This window comes from Natator depressus, chromosome 1 (assembly GCF_965152275.1).
Source record: "Natator depressus isolate rNatDep1 chromosome 1, rNatDep2.hap1, whole genome shotgun sequence".
NCBI classification, from domain to species: Eukaryota; Metazoa; Chordata; order Testudines; family Cheloniidae; genus Natator; species Natator depressus.
Genome location: NC_134234.1, coordinates 318,127,364 through 318,146,304, shown reverse-complemented (window position 1 = coordinate 318,146,304; position 18,941 = coordinate 318,127,364). Strand labels below are relative to the sequence as shown.

At 44.4% G+C, this 18,941-nt stretch overlaps 1 protein-coding gene across 1 annotated transcript in view; it reads right to left on the bottom strand.

Annotated features, from left to right (window-relative positions):
- Positions 1-5,182: 5,182 nt before the first annotated feature.
- Positions 5,183-18,941, bottom strand: part of ALG10 (ALG10 alpha-1,2-glucosyltransferase) — an 87,940-nt gene continuing 74,181 nt past the window's right edge. Inside the window, exon 3 of the mRNA XM_074942425.1 lies at positions 5,183-6,709. Within this exon, the coding sequence (XP_074798526.1) occupies positions 6,575-6,709 (135 nt within the window). The 3' untranslated portion in view covers positions 5,183-6,574. The remainder of the gene's footprint in view (positions 6,710-18,941) is intronic.

The following is an 18,941-nucleotide window of genomic DNA, read 5'->3' as shown; positions in this document are numbered from 1 at the left end:
CATCATTACTGTTTATTTTTTGTACTGAGGTATGGTTGAAGATTCTCAGTACAGGGCTTGTTAAAATACCTTGGCCCTTTGGCTGTGGGGAAAAACAACAATTAACATATGAAAATGGCATTTTTGCACATACTTAAAACTCTGAGGCTGAGATTCTCAACTGTACCTCCAGAAGACTCAGCACATAGCTCACTACTACTGAGGAGGTGTGGGAGGATTCAGGTGGCCAATTCTGAGCTGCTGCTGGGACCAATGTGGCTCTGAGTGCCACTTACACAACTCTGGAGAACCACCTAAGCTGTGGCAGCATGTCCCTGGCTACTATGGCAGCAAGAGAGAGAAGCTTGGTCTGGGCTTACTTTTTCTATTAATATTTCAAAGGTTTACTGGGCTATAAAGACGGGGCAGGGAGGGGGAGAGTCAAGGATAAGCAATTGAATGAACTGATCATCTATAATATAACTATTATCAAAATGTGTTGAGTAAGGTCTTATATGAAAGCCTTTGACACACCGGTGTTTCTATCATTGTGAAATATGTATTAACATTCTGAGGCATTATGAATACTTCTGGCATTATGCTTTAAAGTCTGTGACCAAACACAGGGAGAAACAGTTTCTCCCAGACAGGAGGGAAGGGAGCTATTTACCTGTCTCTAATGTAAGTTAAGCAAAGTGGAATCAAAACAATGGCAAGCCCACTTACATATGAATCATCAGGGGGATGGGAAGTCCATGGGCCTGCCTGGCTTTTGAAACCAAGACAATGAACTTTGGTGTGGTCTTTTTTCCCCTCTTATACATTTGAGTTATTAGGCACAGCAGTTGGGGGCTAAAGGGGCCACAGCTCTGGTACATCTGAGAAAGAGGAATCCTTCAAACAAGGGAGCTGAAGTATCTGGGAACTGAATATATGTGAGAAACCTGCTTAAGCAAAGATTGTAACTTACTGAAGTTACATTTTAGTCTTAGAAATGCAAACAAAAGCAAAAAGTATGCTTCTATCTTTATTCCATGTACTTGGTATCACTTAATCCTATGTCCTTTTGTTCATAGAATCATAGAATCATAGAATATCAGGGTTGGAAGGGACCTCAGGAGGTCATCTAGTCCAACCCCCTGCTCAAAGCAGGACCAATCCCCAATTAAATCATCCCAGCCAGGGCTTTGTCAAGCCTGACCTTAAAAACTTCTAAGGAAGGAGATTCTACCACCTCCCTAGGTAATGCATTCCAGTGTTTCACCACCCTCCTAGTGAAAAAGTTTTTCCTAATATCCAACCTAAACCTCCCCCACTGCAACTTGAGACCATTACTCCTTGTCCTGTCCTCTTCTACCACTGAGAATAGTCTAGAACCATCCTCTCTGGAACCACCTCTCAGGTAGTTGAAAGCAGCTATCAAATCCCCCGTCATTCTTCTCTTCTGCAGACTAAACAATCCCAGTTCTCTCAGCCTCTCCTCATAAGTCATGTGTTCCAGACCCCTAATCATTTTTGTTGCCCTTCGCTGGACTCTCTCCAATTTATCCACATCCTTCTTGTAGTGTGGGGCCCAAAACTGGACACAGTACTCCAGATGAGGCCTCACCAATGTCGAATAGAGGGGAATGATCACGTCCCTCGATCTGCTGGCAATGCCCCTACTTATACATCCCAAAATGCCATTGGCCTTCTTGGCAACAAGGGCACACTGTTGACTCATATCCAGCTTCTCGTCCACTGTCACCCCTAGGTCCTTTTCTGCAGAACTGCTGCCTAGCCATTCGGTCCGTAGTCTGTAGCTGTGCATTGGGTTCTTCCGTCCTAAGTGCAGGACCCTGCACTTATCCTTATTGAACCTCATCAGATTTCTTTTGGCTCAATCTTCCAATTTGTCTAGGTCCCTCTGTATCCTATCCCTGCCCTCCAGCGTATCTACCACTCCTCCCAGTTTAGTATCATCCGCAAATTTGCTGAGAGTGCAATCCACACCATCCTCCAGATCATTTATGAAGATATTGAACAAAACCGGCCCCAGGACCGACTCCTGGGGCACTCCACTTGACACCGGCTGCCAACTAGACATGGAGCCATTGATCACTACCCGTTGAACCCGAAAATCTAGCCAACTTTCTACCCACCTTATAGTGCATTCATCCAGCCCATACTTCTTTAACTTGCTGACAAGAATACTGTGGGAGACTGTGTCAAAAGCTTTGCTAAAGTCAAGAAACAATACATCCACTGCTTTCCCTTCATCCACAGAACCAGTAATCTCATCATAGAAGGCAATTAGATTAGTCAGGCATGACCTACCCTTGGTGAATCCATGCTGACTGTTCCTGATCACTTTCCTCTCATGTAAGTGCTTCAGGATTGATTCTTTGAGGACCTGCTCCATGATTTTTCCGGGGACTGAGGTGAGGCTGACTGGCCTGTAGTTCCCAGGATCCTCCTTCTTCCCTTTTTTAAAGATTGGCACTACATTAGCCTTTTTCCAGTCATCTGGGACTTCCCCCGTTCGCCACAAGTTTTCAAAGATAATGGCCAATGGCTCTGCAATCACAGCCGCCAATTCCTTTAGCACTCTTGGATGCAACTCGTCCAGCCCCATGGACTTGTGCACATCCAGCTTTTCTAAATAGTCCCTAACCACCTCTTTCTCCACAGGGGGCTGGCCATCTACTCCCCATGTTGTGATGCCCAGTTCAGCAGTCTGGGAGCTGTCCTTGTTAGTGAAGACAGAGGCAAAAAAGGCATTGAGCACATTAGCTTTTTCCACATCCTCTGTCACTAGGTTGCCTCCCTCATTCAGTAAGGGGCCCACACTTTCCTTTGCTTTCTTCTTGTTGCCAACATACCTGAAGAAACCCTTCTTGTTACTCTTGACATCTCTTGCTAGCTGCAGCTCCAGGTGCGATTTGGCCCTCCTGATTTCATTCCTACATGCCCGAGCAATATTTTTATACTCTTCCCTGGTCATATGTCCAACCTTCCACTTCTTGTAAGCTTCTTTTTTATGTTTAAGATCCGCTAGGATTTCATCGTTAAGCCAAGCTGGTCGCCTGCCATATTTACTATTCTTTCGACTCATCGGGATGGTTTGTCCCTGTAACCTCAACAGGGATTCCTTGAAATACAGCCAGCTCTCCTGGACTCCTTTCCCCTTCATGTTAGTCCCCCAGGGGATCCTACCCATCCATTCCCTGAGGGAGTCGAAGTCTGCTTTCCTGAAGTCCAGGGTCCGTATCCTGCTGCTTACCTTTCTTCCCTGTGTCAGGATCCTGAACTCAACCAACTCATGGTCACTGCCTCCCAGATTCCCGTCCACTTTTGCTTCCCCCACTAATTCTTCCCTGTTTGTGAGCAGCAGGTCAAGAAAAGCGCCCCCTCTAGTTGGCTCGTCTAGCACTTGCACCAGGAAATTGTCCCCTACGCTTTCCAAAAACTTCCTGGATTGTCTATGCACCGCTGTATTGCTCTCCCAGCAGATATCAGGAAAATTAAAGTCACCCATGAGAACCAGGGCGTGCGATCTAATAGCTTCTGCGAGTTGCTGGAAGAAAGCCTCATCCACCTCATCCCCCTGGTCCGGTGGTCTATAGCAGACTCCCACCACTGCATCACTCTTGTTGCTCACACTTCTAAACTTAATCCAGAGACACTCAGGTTTTTCTGCAGTTTCGTACCAGAGCTCTGAGCAGTCATACTGCTCCCTTACATACAGTGCTACTCCCCCAGCTTTTCTGCCCTGCCTGTCCTTCCTGAACAGTTTATAACCATCCATGACAGTACTCCAGTCATGTGAGTTATCCCACCAAGTCTCTGTTATTCCAATCACGTCATAATTCCTTGACATCACCAGGACCTCCAGTTCTCACTGCTTGTTTCCAAGGCTTTGTGCATTCGTATATAAGCACTTGAGATAACCTGCTGATCGCCCCTCATTCTCAGTATGAGGCAGGAGCCCTCCCCTCACAGACGTTCCTGCCTGTGCTTCCTCCCGGTATCCTGCTTTCCCACTTACCTCAGGGCTTTGGTCTCCTTCCCCCAGTGAACCTAGTTTAAAGCCCTCCTCACTAGGTTAGCCAGCCTGCTTGCAAAGATGCTCTTCCCTCTCTTCGTAAGATGGAGCCCGTCTCTGCCCAGCACTCCTCCTTCATGGAACACCATCCCATGGTCAAAGAATCCAAAGCCTTCTCTCCGACACCACCTGCGTAGCCATTCGTTGACTTCCACGATTCGATGGTCCCTGCCCTGGCCTTTTCCTTCCACGGGGAGGATGGAAGTAAACTTGTTAAGTAAACTTGTTTTACTTTAACTATAAATCAAATCAGTGCTGTGATTGAAATAAGAGTGTTTGTCAAACTGCAATTAAATTAATAAGCTGCAATGTATTTAAAGGAGCAACAGACTTAACTTCTGTGAGTGTTCCAAGAGAGGGCTGGACAGTGTAGGGACATGGCTCTGGGGAAACACAGGAGTTGGGGTTCACTGTTTGTTACCTCCAAGGGAAGGTTTGGCCTGGCACAGTGCTGAAGAGTTTGCCGGCCAGGCAAACAAACAATCTGGTGAGTCAGGGAATTGTCACACATCTTAGCAGTAGCAAAACTCTCACTTTTTGAGGCTGAGAGGGCTACCACAGTAACTCCCAATTCTGGGAACCTCAACAGATTGTCACGGTGACAGATGATTTTGGGGAAATTTGGGACTGGGAGGGTTAGGTGTCACTCTGCAAACAGTAACTGGGCAGTGGAAGCCAGTGTGTGATCTGCATGCTTATATGCTAGCTGTTGGTGTCAGAGCTGTGAGCCACAGTAGCATAGCAATTAAGGAACACAGTTGCAAAGCAGGCAGCAACACAACCTTGTACTGGTCTGCATTGAACACCAAAGCCTCACATCAACCAGTAACTGTGGAGACTGAAAGGGAGGAAGAAAGAGACAGAAAGGAAGAGAAGAAAAAGAAAAGAAATACAAGGAACAAAGGAGGCTGTCAAAAACTTGCCATTTATGCATACTCAATTGTGTTTCATTGCTGTATGGTGCTTAGATATTATGGAGACAGGAGCCTTAGAAATGCATGTGTATTTAGATACATTTTTATTGAGAGTTGCTGGTAACAATATAAACTGCAAGAGCTTCACCTTATACATACATTGTATGCACTTTTTTGGATTTCCATAAAATGTATCTATCCAATTACGCTAGAACAGGTCAATTCATTCAAAATAAACCAATTAGATATTAATTCGTCTCACCTGTTGTGATAATTGGGCTTACACATTTACCCTAATTGAGCTCAGTTGTAAAAAGTGAGTGAAGGTTTATAAAAATGTCACAAAAATATGTAACAACAAATGTTGATGGGAAAAGGTGCAAAAGGGAGAGAGACTGAATTAGTCCAAATAAAAGGCCTACTGATATAATTCAAGGACTGTGTTAAGATAATGCCTACTAAACAAGAAAAGCATGGGACCAGAAATCAATCGACTAAAACTGGTGTGTTGAAAATTAGACCTAATGAGTGAACAAAATAATGAGGGGATGACTATTCCACTTATCATCCCCTTTTCAAGTTCTTAAAAGACAACTTTTGGAGCAAAATTAGTAGAAGAAGATGATGGCTGCCAACAACTGCTGCAGTGAGATTTACTATCATGGTTGCCACTCCCATGGTCTTCTGGGTCCTTGGGATCCACCATAACACTATGAGCATTTGTCATTCTGCTCCTAAGAGATTTCCTGACTAGACGGGGCCAGAGAGAGGAACCAGATGACATCATCACCTCCACTATCTCTGGCTAGCTCCCAAACACCAGATGGGATGTGAGACTTTGTTATTGAACAGAAGGAAAAAGAAAAGGGATAGGAAAGAGAAGAAATAGGGTGGGGAAGGAAAAGAACACATAGGGTGTGGGGACAATGACAGTCTGGCTCACCTAGCCAAGACTGTATTTTGCAACACTGCTCAAAGCCTGTGGCTAGAAAGGCAGTGAAAAGCAATGTCCTAAACAGCCCAATGCTTGTACAAATTGCCAGGTCTTAGAGTGGTGGTTTCAGGGAGATGAGGAATAAGCAGTCAGAACAGGAGTCAGTCCCAGTGGTCAGAGTCTGAATGCCAGAGCCCAAGGTCAAGAAGAGTCAAAGCACAGGGTCAGAGATGAAAGTCAGAACCAAAGTCAGAGTTCAAATGCCAGAGCCAAGGGTCAAGGCAGACTCAGAACCAGGGGCTGAGATCAGAAGCAGATTACCGGAAGTCAGGAAAAGCAGGATCAGGCTGGTTCCAAGGCAGGAGCAAGGCTGCAACATGATTGGAATAAGGCTGGGCGCAGGGTAGAATCTAGGCTGGAGAAGGGGTTGGCACACAGATAATCCATGAACATGTGCATTAAGCAACTGCTGAGCCTCTGTAGCTGCTGGGTTGAAGAGCAAGCCACATGACTGCCTTGAAATATCAGGTGGTTCTGCTAGGGCACAGCTGTGCTCATTGACTATCTGACGACTGGGCAGGAGTACCTGCCAACACTCATTCCTGATAGGTGGATAAGACGAGGGTTCTGGTGTTTCTTCAGGTACGAGGTTGCAAATGAGAGTTAACAGAAGCTCCATTTTTTCTCTTTGATGTTCTTTTTTCTCAGCTCTTGTGTGTTTGTCTTGTCTTTTAGGAAATGGGATCGGATTTCAGCAGCAGCAGCTCCAGCCCATTTCAGTGACCGTCTTCTTTTTTTCTGCAAAAAGAACAATTATTACCATCTTAATACCATCTGACAGACTGTCAAATTGGGGGGGTCCTTTTAAAATGCCTTCCAGTTAGAGGGAAAGGAACCAAGGAATGTTGTTAAAATGAAAGATTTACACAATATTTTACGTTGTAAATGCTTTAGCTGGCTTTCCTTCTTTTCTGTATCTTTAATAAAATGTTTAAAAGATTTGTAATGATGTGTTTTCCATGATAATAAGCAGGATGAGGTGCTGTATATCAAACTCTGAACCTCATTTAAAACATGTTTAATGTTGGATGTTTGACAGGTTCACATTAACACTTTTGACTTTGGGGGCCATTTATTCCATCAGAATTAATACAACACTCCCTCCTGCCTGTTAGGCTCATTAGGTCTGCCCCCTCTAAAATCCTTTGTATCCTACATAGGCGAGCCACCTTTTGGAAACATGGGGAAACAAAGAGGCCTTGAAAGTCAAAACACTCAGGCTCTATCATAGCAAGGGGGAAAGTGAGTTCCAGAGTTGTGAGCCTGTTACAGAACCTCCCATTGAGCCAGGGAACCAGCAACCTCAGCCAATCCCAATTGTAGCTTGTAGGGAGATTACATTCCGATTTCATTTATCATTTAGACAAAATCAATTTGAAGTCTGTGTATGTACCATTTGACATGGGGATGGGGGGGGGGGCCATGGGGGGTAGTGGTTTACAAGTGGTTCCATTTACCATTGAAATTCAAGGTGCAAGATCAGTAATAAAATCTTTCTTTAATGAACTTAAATGGCTATTTTGGATTTTTTTTTTTTTGCTGAATCCATCAAACTGTACCAGTCAGTTATTTTTCAATTTGGTTATATTCAGTTTGCAACCCTAACTGAAGTGCATTTGGTGATTTCAGCCTTGGTTTTGGATGGCATCCCAGAGTCTAGCAATTAGGCACTATGGTCAGGCAGCATGTTGACTGAATGTCCTATTATCACTGCAGAGAGAAAAGGCTGGGGAGGTAATATCTTTCATTGGACCAACTTCTGCTGGTGAAAGAGACATGCTTTCGAGCTTCACAGAGCTCTTCTTCAAGTCTGGGAAAGATACTCTGTATTTAGCCACAGCTAAATACGAGGTGGAACAGTTACGTAGTCAACACATATTTCGACGGACTATTCCAGGTGAAGTGGCCTGTGGTCATAGAACAAAAAGTGGGGTTAGTAGGTTACAGATTGTTGTAATAAGCCATAAAACCAGGATTTTTAGTGTAACCCCTTGGGGTTTAGAGAGCACGGCCCCTTTAAATCTTTTTCCTATTGGGGAGGGGAAGCAGTGAGAGAAAAGAGGGAAACTTGGGGGTGTGGCTCTGGAGCCCCCGGAGAGAAGGGCTGCAGCAGGGAGGCCCTGACAAAGTGAAGGAGAGAGAACCTGCCTGAAGCCTGGGAAGGACAGGGCGGCTGATCGGGGACACCCCAGGACAGGAGCCAGGAGGAGCACTGTGCCAGGGAGGAATGGCCCGAGAAGGACAGGCCGGAGCTGGACCCAGTATCACTGCTGCCCAGAGCTGCATGGGGCTGTGAGTACTGGGGCTTGTGACTCTGCATTGGGATCAGGAGGGAGGCTGCTAGTTAGTTAAGTGGGGAGGTTGTCGCTCTGTGTGGCTTTGCAGAGAGCGGCAGAAGAGGGCACCGGAGGGGTTTGTTGAGGAAAGTTCACTGGCGCCGAAGACAACCAGGAGCACCCAAGACTCAGCACTGGACTCCTGAACTCTGTGTGCAGACACATTGCTCAGTGTCTGCCCTTTCAGACTGTGCTACCACTGGGCCTGTGGGGCCTTGGTTTCGATGCAACCCTATTCTACTGCTCCCCCTACATTTCCCCTTGTTGTTTTTCTCCTTTCATCCCTCTGCAAATAAATATCTCCCTTTGTTATATCCATTGTACTTTTCCTGTGGGTGGGTTGTTTCACTTTGGGGGGTTTGGAACAGGTGCTCCTGGGGTGGAAGGAATTTTTCCTGCTGCATTCCTGCACGCTTCATCTCCTGGCCAGAGCTGCCTGCAGAGCAGACTCCATCTTGGTCACGAGGGCGCTAAAGTTACATTAGTGTCTAGCAAAGTTATGAATTTAAGCTCCCTGGCTTGTCTTTTGAAAGTGTTGTGGAGGGTTCCTTTGATGACGAGCACTGAGAGATCAGATATAGAGTGATCGCTTTGTGAAAAGTGTTCACCCACAGGTGATGTGGTGTTATTGTCTTTCATCATTTTCCTGTGTGAGTTCATTCGAGAGCGTAGTGATTTGTCTGGTTTCACCCATAGTTGCTATTGGGGCACCTCACTACTCCAATGCGGGATTCCCTTGTTTAGCATCCCAGGATCTCATTAGCTCTTTTGGCCATAGTGTCACATGGGGAGCTCATGGTCAGCTGTTTGTACACTACAACTCCAAATTCTTTTTCAGAGTCACCGCTTTCCAGGATAGCATCCCCCATTGTGTAAGTGTGGCCTACTTTCTTTGTTTCTAGATATGTACCTTTACATTTAGTCATATTAAAATTCATACTGTTTGCTTGTGCCCAGTTTACCAAACAAGCCAGATAGCTCTGAATCAGTGACCTGTCCTCTTCATTATTTATCATGCCCCCAATTTTTATGTCATTTGCAAACTTTCTCAGTGATGATTTTGTGTTATTCCAGGTCGCTGATAAAAATGTTAAATAGCGTAGGACCAAGAACCAATCCCTACTTGACCCCACTGGAAACAAAACCATTTGATGACGATTTCCTGTTTACAATTACATTTTGAGACCTATCAGTTAGCCAGTTTTAAATCCATTTAATGTGTGCCATGTTAATTGTATATTGGTCTAGTTCTTTTATCAAAATTTTGCATGGTACCAAGTCAAATGCCTTACAGAAGTCTAAATATATTATGTCAGAACTATTACCTTTATCAACCATATTAGTAATCTCACAAAAAAATGTTAGTTTGACAAGTTCTATTTTTAATAAACCCACGATGATTTGCATTAATACATTACCCTTCTTTAATATTTTATTAATTGAGTCCCATATAACCCACTCCATTATCTTGCAAGGGACTGATGTCAGGCTGGCAGGCCTATAATTACCGAGGTCATCCTGTTTACCCTTTTTAAATATTGGCACATTAGCTTTCTTCCAGTCCTCTGGAACTTCCCCAGTGCTCCAAGACATATTGAAAATCAACATTAATGGTCCAGTGAGCTCCCTGGCCAGCATTTTTAAAACCCTTGGATGCAAATTATCTGGACTCGCTGATTTTAAAATGCTTCACATTAGTAGCTGGTATTCAACATCCTTCAGAGATATTAGTGGAATGGAAAGTGTTATCATCACCATATGATGAGACTAGATCATCTGTTTTTTCCCCAAACACAGAACAGAAATATTTATTGACCACTTCTGCTTTTTCTGATTTATTATTGATAATTCTACCATTTCCATCTCATCATGTACCAATACCATAGTCAGGATTTTTTGTTTCTAATATATTTTAAAATCTCCTTATTATCCTTAACTTTATTGGCCACAGATTTCTTATTCTGTCCATTTGCTTCCCTTTTTTATTTTCTACAATTCCTATCTTCTGATTTACATTAATTACTATCAACGTCCTCTTTCTTCCATTTGTTTTATAATATAATATAATTAATAATATATCTGCCTTCACTTCACCTCTAAACTAGCTCATATTTTTAACCAGCATGGACTTCTTCCTCAGATGTGGGATTGTGGCTTTGTGAAATTGGCCGTGTTAAAGCACCAAGTATATATATTACTGTTCTCAACTTTATTCTGCTTGTATATTATAAATGTAATCAAGTTATGATCACTTGTACGTAAACTCCCATTAATTTTTAGTTCTGTGATCTATTTCTCTTTATCTGTTAGGATATGGTCTAGTACAGAATTCCCCCATGTTGGCTGCAACAGTTTTTGAGTTACGACATTGTCGTCTATAATGTTTAGACATTCCAAGGATGTTTTAGTGCTGGTAACATGAGCTCTACAACGTGTGTCATTCAAACTGAAGCCCCCATGACCATGCAGCTTTTCCCCCTACACATTAGAGATAGGTGCATAAGGAGGCAGTCATCCTGTTCTCTAGTGTGAGCTGGTGATCTAGAGCAGACTTTATTTTAATTTGTGTCAGTCAAATTTAATCTGTCACCGAAGACCTATTTAGCTTAACTAAATTCTTATCGCTCAAAATCGGAGGCCATTCAAAATGCTACTTCTCTGAACAAGGATTAATGGAACATTCCATTGGTTAGATGACAGCTTTTGGCTTCAGTGAGATCAACTAATTAACTCTTTTCTTCTATTATCACTTCCTTTTTGGGGTAAATATTTCTATTTTTATCTTTTTCTTCAGTCATATCTTCTTAACCATTTCCAGTTTTCACATATAATGGTATTAATACTTAGCATTTATATGCCATATTCCATCTTCACAAATATTTGATATTTACTCCATTAAGCTAACTAAACTAAGGAACTATTTATTGACATCTAGCTAAAAGGAGGATGGCCAGTTGCCTGTGATAGTGCTATAATATGAATATGTGCTATAGAGGCTTGCACATAACATTGTTCTCCCTTCCAGACCCACAGTGGAAATTTCAGTTCTTTCTGAACAGCTGCTGGTTCTAAGCCCGAGAAATTGAGCCCACTCATTGCTTGACCTTACATTTTGTTACATTTCTAAGCTATTCTTTCCTTCAGCTTTTGTGTATGTGCATATTTTAAAAGCTCTAGCTGATTTTAAGGAGTACTTAAGGGAAGGGTAATTCTGTGTGAAACTCCTAAGAGCTTTAGAAAAAGTGAATTATGTGGGTACATTTGACTGTGAACACCTGCCAGTTATTGAGATTAAGCAGGTACAGCTGGTACGAAGTATGTGTAGAAACTGTGGGAGGGGAAGAGGTGCTGGCTGATTAAATGTCTTTGCACATTGCATTTCATTCTTATTTACAGGTAGGCGTCTCTCTCTCTCTCTCTCTCTCTCTCTCTCTCTCTCTCTCTCTCTTTAATTTTTACAGACCTAGTTAGCTGAAGAATTATATCTAAAATGGAGGGGAGATGGGTCTCATTTGTGAACAGATCAAGAAATGATGTTCAGGGAACGTGTGCCTAGTGTATGAGTGTGCTGATCATTTTGAGAGTAATACTGCCATGCTATGAAAAGTTTAAGAAAAAAATCAATATTTTTTCTTTGTATATTGTATAAAGGAGACATTCAAAACACAGCAGGAGTTTATATTGTAGAACACAGGAAGCTGAGTTTCTATGGGCAGAACAGATAAAGAAAGGTAAAGCCACCTATAGTAGAAGGGTCAGACAAATGATAATTACATTGTTTAGTAAGTGGCAATGTTGGATTTGGAGATGGACAAGACATATAGAGAAATCTGGACTCTGCCCCAAGGAACTTACAAGTTACATAGACAGACTAGTAAACACATAAACACACTGGGACATCCAGCCAGCGGTGCTTTCTTAGGCTTGGTCTACACTACAAAGTTAATGCAAGGCAGCTTAGGTCGACCTAGTTGTGCAAGTGTCTACACTTAAATTGGTCTCCCACAGCTGTAAGCGCCCCATTATGCCAACATAGTAACACCAGCTCCCCAAGTGGCGTATAGCCATGGTCAATGTACATAGGTCAACACAGTGCATGTGTAGATCCTAACTGTCCTCCAACAGCTGCCCCACAATGACCACTCTGGTCACCATTGTGAACTCCACTACCCACGGGTCACAGATACCAGAAGTCCCCGCTCCCCTTTAAAGTCCTGCAAATTTTTAAAATTCCTTTTCCTCATTGCCTGGTTTGGCGATCACACCTAGCAGCTCTCCATTGTTGACTGCAACTGCCCAGACGACCATGCTGGCTACATACTCCAGATGTGCTGCTGCCTGGAGTAGACGGGAGATATTAGATCGACTGGGCCTGTGGGGAGAACAGGCTGTACGGGCACAGCTCTGAACCAGTCATAGAAACGTTGCATCTACAAGCAGATTGCTCAGGGGATTCAGGAGAAGGACTATGACAGGGACCAACAGCAGCACCATGTGAAAGCCAAGGAGCTGCAGCAGGCATACCAGAACCAGGGAGGCCAACAATCGATCCAGTGCCAAGCTGCAGACTTGCTGCTTTACGAAGAGCTGCATGCCATGCTCAGCTGAACCCCCTCCTCCCCTCTCCCCGATCCTGCCACAGCACAGTGGATACCTCCGAGAAGCCTGAGTCACAAACCCCTGCTGTGAACAGCAGGGAGGAAGAGGTGGTGGACATGGAAAAGGAGGAGGAGAAGGAGGGACAGACTCTACAACAACATATATTATTCTGGCTCACTGTGAAAATGATCTTTTAAAGCCTACCTGAGCCATATAGGTCCACGCTGAGCTCTTCTAATAGCCCTGGTATCTGGCTATTCAAATTCAGCAGACAGCTGCTCCACCTCTGCCTTCCACCCTGGCGGAAACTTTTCCCCCTTTGCTTCACAGATATCATGCAGGACACAGCAGGCAGCTATAACCATTGGGATATTTTTCTCACTGAGGTCCAATCTTGTGAGCAGACAATGCCAGCAACCCTTCAAATGACTAAAGGCACATTCACCCATCATTCTGCACCTGCTAAGCTGGTAGTTAAATAGTTCGTTGGTGCCCCCGCCCCCTATCCGACCCCCCCCCCGCTTCTCGCCCCCTGACGGCCCCCCCGGACCTTCCCCCATCCACCCCCCCCCCCGCTCTCAGTCCCCTGACTGCCCCCGGACTCCCCGCCCCTAACTGCCCCCCACTGCCCCATCCAAACCCCCTCCTTCCTGACTGCCCCCCCAGGACTCCTGCCCCATCCAACCACCCCTTCTCCCTGACCACCCCCGGACCCCTCACCCCTAACTGCCCCCTGCCCCTAACTGCCCCCACCACCCCATTCAACCCCCCCTCTCCTTCCTGACTGCCCACCCAGGACCGCTGCCCCATCCACCACCCCCCGCGTCCTGTCCCCTGACCGCCCCCCCATCCAACCCCTCCTCTCCTCCCTGACTGCCCCCCTGGGGCCCCTGCCACCATTCAACCCCCGTTCCACACCCTCTGACCGCCCTTTAATTCTTCACTTGCAGAACAGTTAATATAAAGACTAAGGGTATGTCTATGCTACCATCATGAAATCTGATTGCAGCTCATGTAGACATACATGAGCTAGTTTTAATCTAGCTAGTTCAGGTACTGGAGCAGTGCAGCCACGGCAGCATGGACATTAGCATGAGCTAGCCCCAAAAGTAATTACCCAGAGTTGTACATCTCACCCTGAAGCCTGTGCTGTTGTGGCTTCACTGCAAGCAGTTCCTGAGCTAGCTAGATAAAATTAGCTTGGGTCTGTCTACATGGGCTGCAATCCTACCCCATGACTGCAATGTAGACGTACTCTAATTTACCGTAGCAAACGAGAAAAGTATTCAGAGAGAAAAAAGTGGAGTGAAACTTAATAACTTAGACAGAATGGATGTGACTCAAATGAGCCATGTGTCTCATTCCATCCTAAAATTTGATATACAACCCCCTGAGCAAAGTGACATCTCAATTTGAAGATGATTTATTGATTCCAGTAACTCCTGTCTACTTCCTTCCAGATGAAAGCCTCCCACAAAGACGTGATTCTTTGCTTATTCCAGCAGTTTACATCTGGAATTCCAGTGACATTCATGATTTTAGTCATCCCATTTCTTTCCACTGTTCATTTCCTTAAGCCAAAGCAATGTACTCTAGTTGATAGTCTGTTAATGGGTCATGCTGGGCTTCTGGATGAAACCTTTGGTGCCTCTTCTAATGCAAATGCATTTCCATGTTAAATTAATATACTTTCTGTGTGAGATTCAGGTTGCTCTTTTAGAAATGTGTTAGTTTGTCTTAAGATACTGTGCGATCTGGCTAGGTAATATGTCACTGTCAGCCTTCTGTCTTTTTAGCTTCATTCTGTTAAACAGTTCTTCAGTGAAGAGGGCTTTGCTTGGGTTGTATATTTATTCATACAGGTTAATAAGATGCTACACAGGTTTAAACAAACTTAGCATAGTGATAGCTTTTTTGCAGGATGTAAATGTGCATTTAATGACAGTAACTCATTCCTGTAAATTTGAAGTGTCATTGTGTTGGATCTCTTAAGTCTAAAAATGTTGGCAAAGAGCAGCCAAGTATTGTGACTAATTCAGCATCTGTGCAATGGAAAAATATTTATGCTCATGCTGCCAAAAAGGAGATCATGGCAACTTATTCAACTGAAAAGGCAATAGACCACACATTTATTTGATCTGTAAAACTCTGGCTCAATATTTGACACAATTTATTGTCTCCTAGTGCCAGTGCATGGGGCCAGTTTCTCTGACACACTGCAGCTGCTTTGTGTCTCATTGTCAGTGTTAACTGGCCCTACAGCCAGCCACAGTAGGATTAGTCCAGCATAAGGGTGATCCTCCAGTGACATCACTCCCCCTTTTGGCAGCTGGTGTAGCTGGGAAATGGGAGCATGGCCAGAGGAAATGAGGGAGGAGGGATCAAGGCTGGGATGCCCCTGTGACACACAGACTCCCATCTGCAGTTTTGGCTCCTCAGGCTCCTCCTTTGCTGTACTGATGTAAGTTAAACCAGCCCTAGACCTCTGCTATCACAGCACAAGGGGAGTAACCCAGCACAGAGCTGCAGCACGTCAGGGGAGTACCTTTGTATACATGTACTGACCTGTACTCAGTGCACATCATCTGGACCCCAAGATGTGACCCAGGGGCCAGCTGGCAGTTGGATGGGAGAATTGGTGTCATGGGCACAGAAGACAAAACAGACAGTTCCTCCTTGCCCAAACCTGCTGTGGTCCAATGGGGCTAGTGAGATCACTATCCCTGACTGGCTGTGTCAGGGGCTACCAATTAACCTGGAAGGAATGGCCAGTTTTAGAACATTGTCTGTTCTTCCCAAGTAACACAAGCATCCAGCCTGCTTGGCTAGTTCTTCCAGTTCATCCAATTGTCCAGTCTGTCTGTGGCAATATCAGTCCAGCAATCTGGGCAAAGTGAGCATCCTGGAGGAATAGCAGAGGACAGCTTTATCAATACATAATTATCAAAAAATGCTTCTGTTTTCCTGGCCTGATTAATGTGGAAGGTACTGTGTGCTGGAAATTCACTCTGTGCAAGTCTATTGTGGTGGACGAGCCCATCCTTCAGAGGTAACACACACATACTTGGACAAGTAATTATCCTGCAAACTGCAGTGTGGTGTATTGCCAAGTCCTGTTACAAGCCAAGGCTCTGGAGTCATCCTTTTCAGTGTAGCATCACACCAAAGTGAGACCAGAGTATATTTGACTTCCTGCCATTTCTGTTTTTGTATACTGTTAAAAAGTTGACAGTGGTGGAAACTTATTTTTACAGCTCAGAACTAAGTTTTTGACTAACAGATGCTTCCGTAGGAGAAGATTATTTATTTCCTAGGACTTTAACCATGACTCCTAAATCAGTGGTTTTCAACCTGTGGACCATGGACCTCGGAAGGTCAGCAGGCTATGTCTCAGCAGTCTGCGAAAGGTTGTCATTACCAAAGAACCATGGTTTTCAACCAGTGGTCTACAGACCCCTGGAGGTCCACAGACTCTGTCTCAGATTTCCACCTCCATTCAAAATTTTTAGGGCTCTGCAAATGAAAAGAGGTTGAAAACCACTTTCCTAGATCAATCACTGTGACCGGAGTCCCAGGGGAGCCAACTGAGGTCACTCAATTAGGGTGAACTACGAAGAATGGGGCAGATAATCCCCAAAGCTGGTGAATATTCCAATACTTAGATTTACCAAGCCAGCTCAAAACAGTTTCTATATAATACCTCACTGGTTATCCAGAAGTCAGCAACACAGTTCCTTTGAAGTAACCCCGCCTTAGGCTTCTATCCAGACACCCAAGCCAAATATGATGAGGATTACTGAAAATCTTATTCATCATATAAAAGAGTTTTACCAATCCCAAAGGATCAGACACATTACCTCCCAGGTTAATGAATATTCCAGATCTTACCCAAATACTCGCTTATAGCCAATTCTTATTAACTAAATTAAAATTTATTAAAAAAGAAAAGCGAGAGAGAGTAGTGGTTAAAATATCAGTGTACATACAGACATGAGTACAATTCTTGAGATTCAGACTCATAACAGAGATGGTGAGTTTTGTAGTTGCAGCTTAGGACTGGGATCTCAGCCCTATGACTTAAGCTTCTCCTGCATGAAGCATTAAGCAGAACAGAGATAAAAAGGATTGGGGCCCAAGCCTTTTTTATACAGTTTCAGGCCTTCTTTGACGGGTTGGAGTCCTTCAGCAAACGATAGGCAATTATGGAGACTTATTTCCAAAGAACCACCGGTAATTAGTTACACAAATTAACACAGGGCAATTTATCCATTAGGCAGTCTATCACAAACTTCAAAGAGACATATAGACAATGACATTATTGCACCCAAGATTCATCTAAATGTTAATATTCCCTTTTGATCTCTGAATTAATAGCTTTAGTGACAGACAGGAACCATCTGTTTACATGGTTAATCATTAAACAGCATATAAGTAAACACACACAATTAGTGATCACCTTGAATTTCTAACAATATAGGTTTGCATTTCAAATTTCGAATCTAGCCTATCTACCATGGAATGGCCCTAATTAGCATTCGCATACTGTTTTAACATGTCTCTAATGGTTGACTTTCGGTTATTTAGCCTACAAGCTGCTTAACCCTTTCTGGCCATGTGTCATACTTTGTATAAGATTTGCTGCAATTATATCACAGTGGTAGCAACAATGGTTTACATGTTTACATTTTAATCAGATAACATCACAATCACACTTTGAATTCATAATTAGAGTGTGATGTCTAGCTATCATAGTTCTCTGATATTCAGCAATAGATAGTTTTGACAGGAGTGGCAGGCATTGGCTCAGGAGGTCTGGGCAGCTGGATTGACTGGCTAAACTAGAAGGTTGCCCAGATTTTTGATGGGGAGGGTATGATGGGCTAGGACTGATCTATTAAGTCTAGCCAAAATCTATTACTCTCACATGGCTTTGTTGGGGGCTGCAGCTGACTTGTTTAAAAAAAGTTGTACCGAGCCCAGATGTCTGTAATGGCTGTGGGAATAGCATGCTGGTCCCATTGAATTGGGGAAGCTATTATTTATGTCCCTTGTACCTATGAGACTAACTCTACACCCTTGTAAGTCTTATTGGCTTAATAGCTTGATCCATAGATTCCCCTTCTGCATAAAACACCACAAAGGGAATAAGTTGGCCCTAGAACGGGGTGGCCAACCTGTGGCTCCGGAGCCACATGCAGCTCTTCAGAAGTTAATATGCGGCTCCTTGTATAGGCACCGACTCTGGGGCTGCAGCTACAGGTGCCAACTTTCCAATGTGCCAGGAGGTGCTCACTGCTCGACCCCTGGCTGTGCCACAGGCCTGTCCCCACTCCCCCTTCCCTCCCCCTCTGCCTCCCCTGAGCCTGCCGTGCCCTTGCTCCTCCCCCTCCCACCCCCGAGCCTCCTGCACACCACGAAACCACTGGTTGGGAGGTGCGGGGAGGTGGGAGGTGCTGATCAGTGGGGCTGCCGGTGGGTGGGAGGTGCTAGCAGGGTGTGGGGGGAGCTGAGGGGGGTTGCTGACATATTACTGTGGCTCTTTTGGCAATGTACATTGGTAAATTCTGGCTCCTTCTCAGGCTCAGGTTGCCCCCCCCCCCCGCCCTAGAACTACACATTTCTCTAAGAACAGTGGCTTAAAGCCATTTTCCTTCTATTTTTTAGGACAGGGTGGGATGATGTGTTAGTAGGAAATAGGACTAAAACACACATGATTCCATGTCAAAGCAAGCCTTCAATACCATGGATCCTGCTTGACTCTGTCCCCATAACCCTCTTCACTGCTGCCATTGGCCAGCCATGTCACAGTTGCTCTTTGTGAGGGTTGACAAGGCTAGTCATTGCTGAGTCCAGAGTGCAGTTATGGCTACTTTAGGCAGGATTAAATTTCCACAGCTTTTGCTGTAGAAAATATTAAGTTTTACTAGAGGAAAGAAAAGGAATTCCATTTTTCTCACCCTACCATCCCCTTGCCCATCCTCTCTTTCCTTTTGTGCCACACAGATCTTTTGCAGAGGGAACAAAGGTGGCTGCAC